The following is a 1,604-nucleotide window of genomic DNA, read 5'->3' on the forward strand; positions in this document are numbered from 1 at the left end:
AAGGCCTTTTAGGAGCTCTCTCCTACCCTGTTGGGGAAAATAGGTGTAGTGACATGGTTGAGAGATTCCATAGTCCCTCAAAGGCCCGGTGGGATATTTTAAAAAAATGCATTGCCTTTGTTGAGTCTGGTGCAAATGAAAACAGTATTAGGAAAATAGCTTGAGATGTTCAAGAAGCTGGAAGGATGAAAGCAGACAAGAATGTGTCCAGAGGTGTCTCATCTCCATCTAAAGAAGTTCTGAAGATCAGAAGTTTGCTCTCAGTATGAACCTCTCTGACTTCTTTGTTTACAGTTTTAGAGTATCTGATGGTGTCTCCTTTGCACGCAATACATTGAATAAATGTGGTTCATCACTGATTTACCAAGATACCTTGGTGGGTGGACTGGGTAGACTATGCTAGCCAAAATTTAACCCCTCCTAAAGAGAGGAAGAGAGGAAAGATTGAGGCCAAGAGAAGAAGGGGACGACAGAGAATGAGGTGGCTGGATGGAGTCACTGAAGCAGGAGGCCTGAGCTTAAATGGACTCCAGAAGATGGTAGAGGACAGGAAGGCCTGGTGGAACGTCGTCCATGGGGTCGCGATGGGTCAGACATGACTTCACAGCTAACAACAACAACAACAAAAGAGAGGAAGACGTTTCTCCGTTCTCCAGCTCCTCATTCCAAAATTGCATATGAATCCTTCTAGAAAAGACTCCCAAAATGTCCAATATTGCAGGCCTGCTATGTTACCCTTTTCATCCTTCCTTTGGTTGCACCTGAATACACTGAGTAGGCATCTAGGAACCGCTGTACACTTCATCTCCTGTTTTTGATGATCCCGGCTGCCATAACCATTCATAGGAAGATTCTCGTCAACTGGCTAAGAGGACCTCTGGGGCATTCCTCTCTATTCACTTCAAAAACAATCGATGTGTGTAACTGAAATAAAGACACGTTTTTCCACCGATGATCCCACTCTCCCCTTCTCTGCATTGATTTATGGATGAAAAACTCTTGCAGGGAGACTGCCTCTAGGATTGGGCACAAGGCACACTGGTGGGTTTATTTTTTTAAAAAAAAACACAAGCATTTGGTTGTATTATTCTCTATTCTGCAGCATATAGCTGCAGAGTAATAAGCTAGCAAATCCGAGGTCCTGGTCTTTTGTAAAATTAAGAGCCCAGTATGATCTTCCTCAGCTTAAACTGGGTGTCATTCTAGGACTATAATTCACCAGCACCAGGCTACAAAATAGGTGAATGGCAAGCTTTTCTTACCACTTCCTTTGGCACAGCCGTAGTGGTAACATCTGCAATCACATTCTGCACAAGCAACAGCAGTCCAGCAGCTGCGAGGAAATGCATCTTGTCGGTCTTGACAGATGTGAAGGAGGCTGGAAGGACGAAGCCTGTTTATAGGGCTGGCCGGGTATTTCCCTGCCAGAAGCTCGAAGTGAGAAGGAGGAAGTTGCACAACTGTTATTCAAGCAGTGCCCATACAGGTGGGTGACAACACTCTCCAGTGAGTCACGTCCCACCACCAACTGTACAAAAGCCTTTGAGTCTTTCGTTCCATGTTCCTTACTAATCAAAGCCAGTCATGGTGGTCAGAATTTCAGC

At 45.0% G+C, this 1,604-nt stretch overlaps 1 protein-coding gene across 1 annotated transcript in view; it reads right to left on the reverse strand.

Annotated features, from left to right (window-relative positions):
- OLFM4 (olfactomedin 4) overlaps positions 1-1,349 on the reverse strand; it is a gene marked incomplete at both ends in the record, with an annotated part of 40,778 nt that extends 39,429 nt beyond the window's left edge. The window contains one exon of the mRNA XM_083362572.1: positions 1,263-1,349. Within this exon, the coding sequence (XP_083218698.1) occupies positions 1,263-1,349 (87 nt within the window). The remainder of the gene's footprint in view (positions 1-1,262) is intronic.
- Between the last annotated feature and the right edge of the window lie 255 nt (positions 1,350-1,604).

Source organism: Vipera ursinii (assembly GCF_947247035.1).
Source record: "Vipera ursinii genome assembly, chromosome: 4".
Taxonomy (NCBI): Eukaryota; Metazoa; Chordata; class Lepidosauria; order Squamata; family Viperidae; genus Vipera; species Vipera ursinii.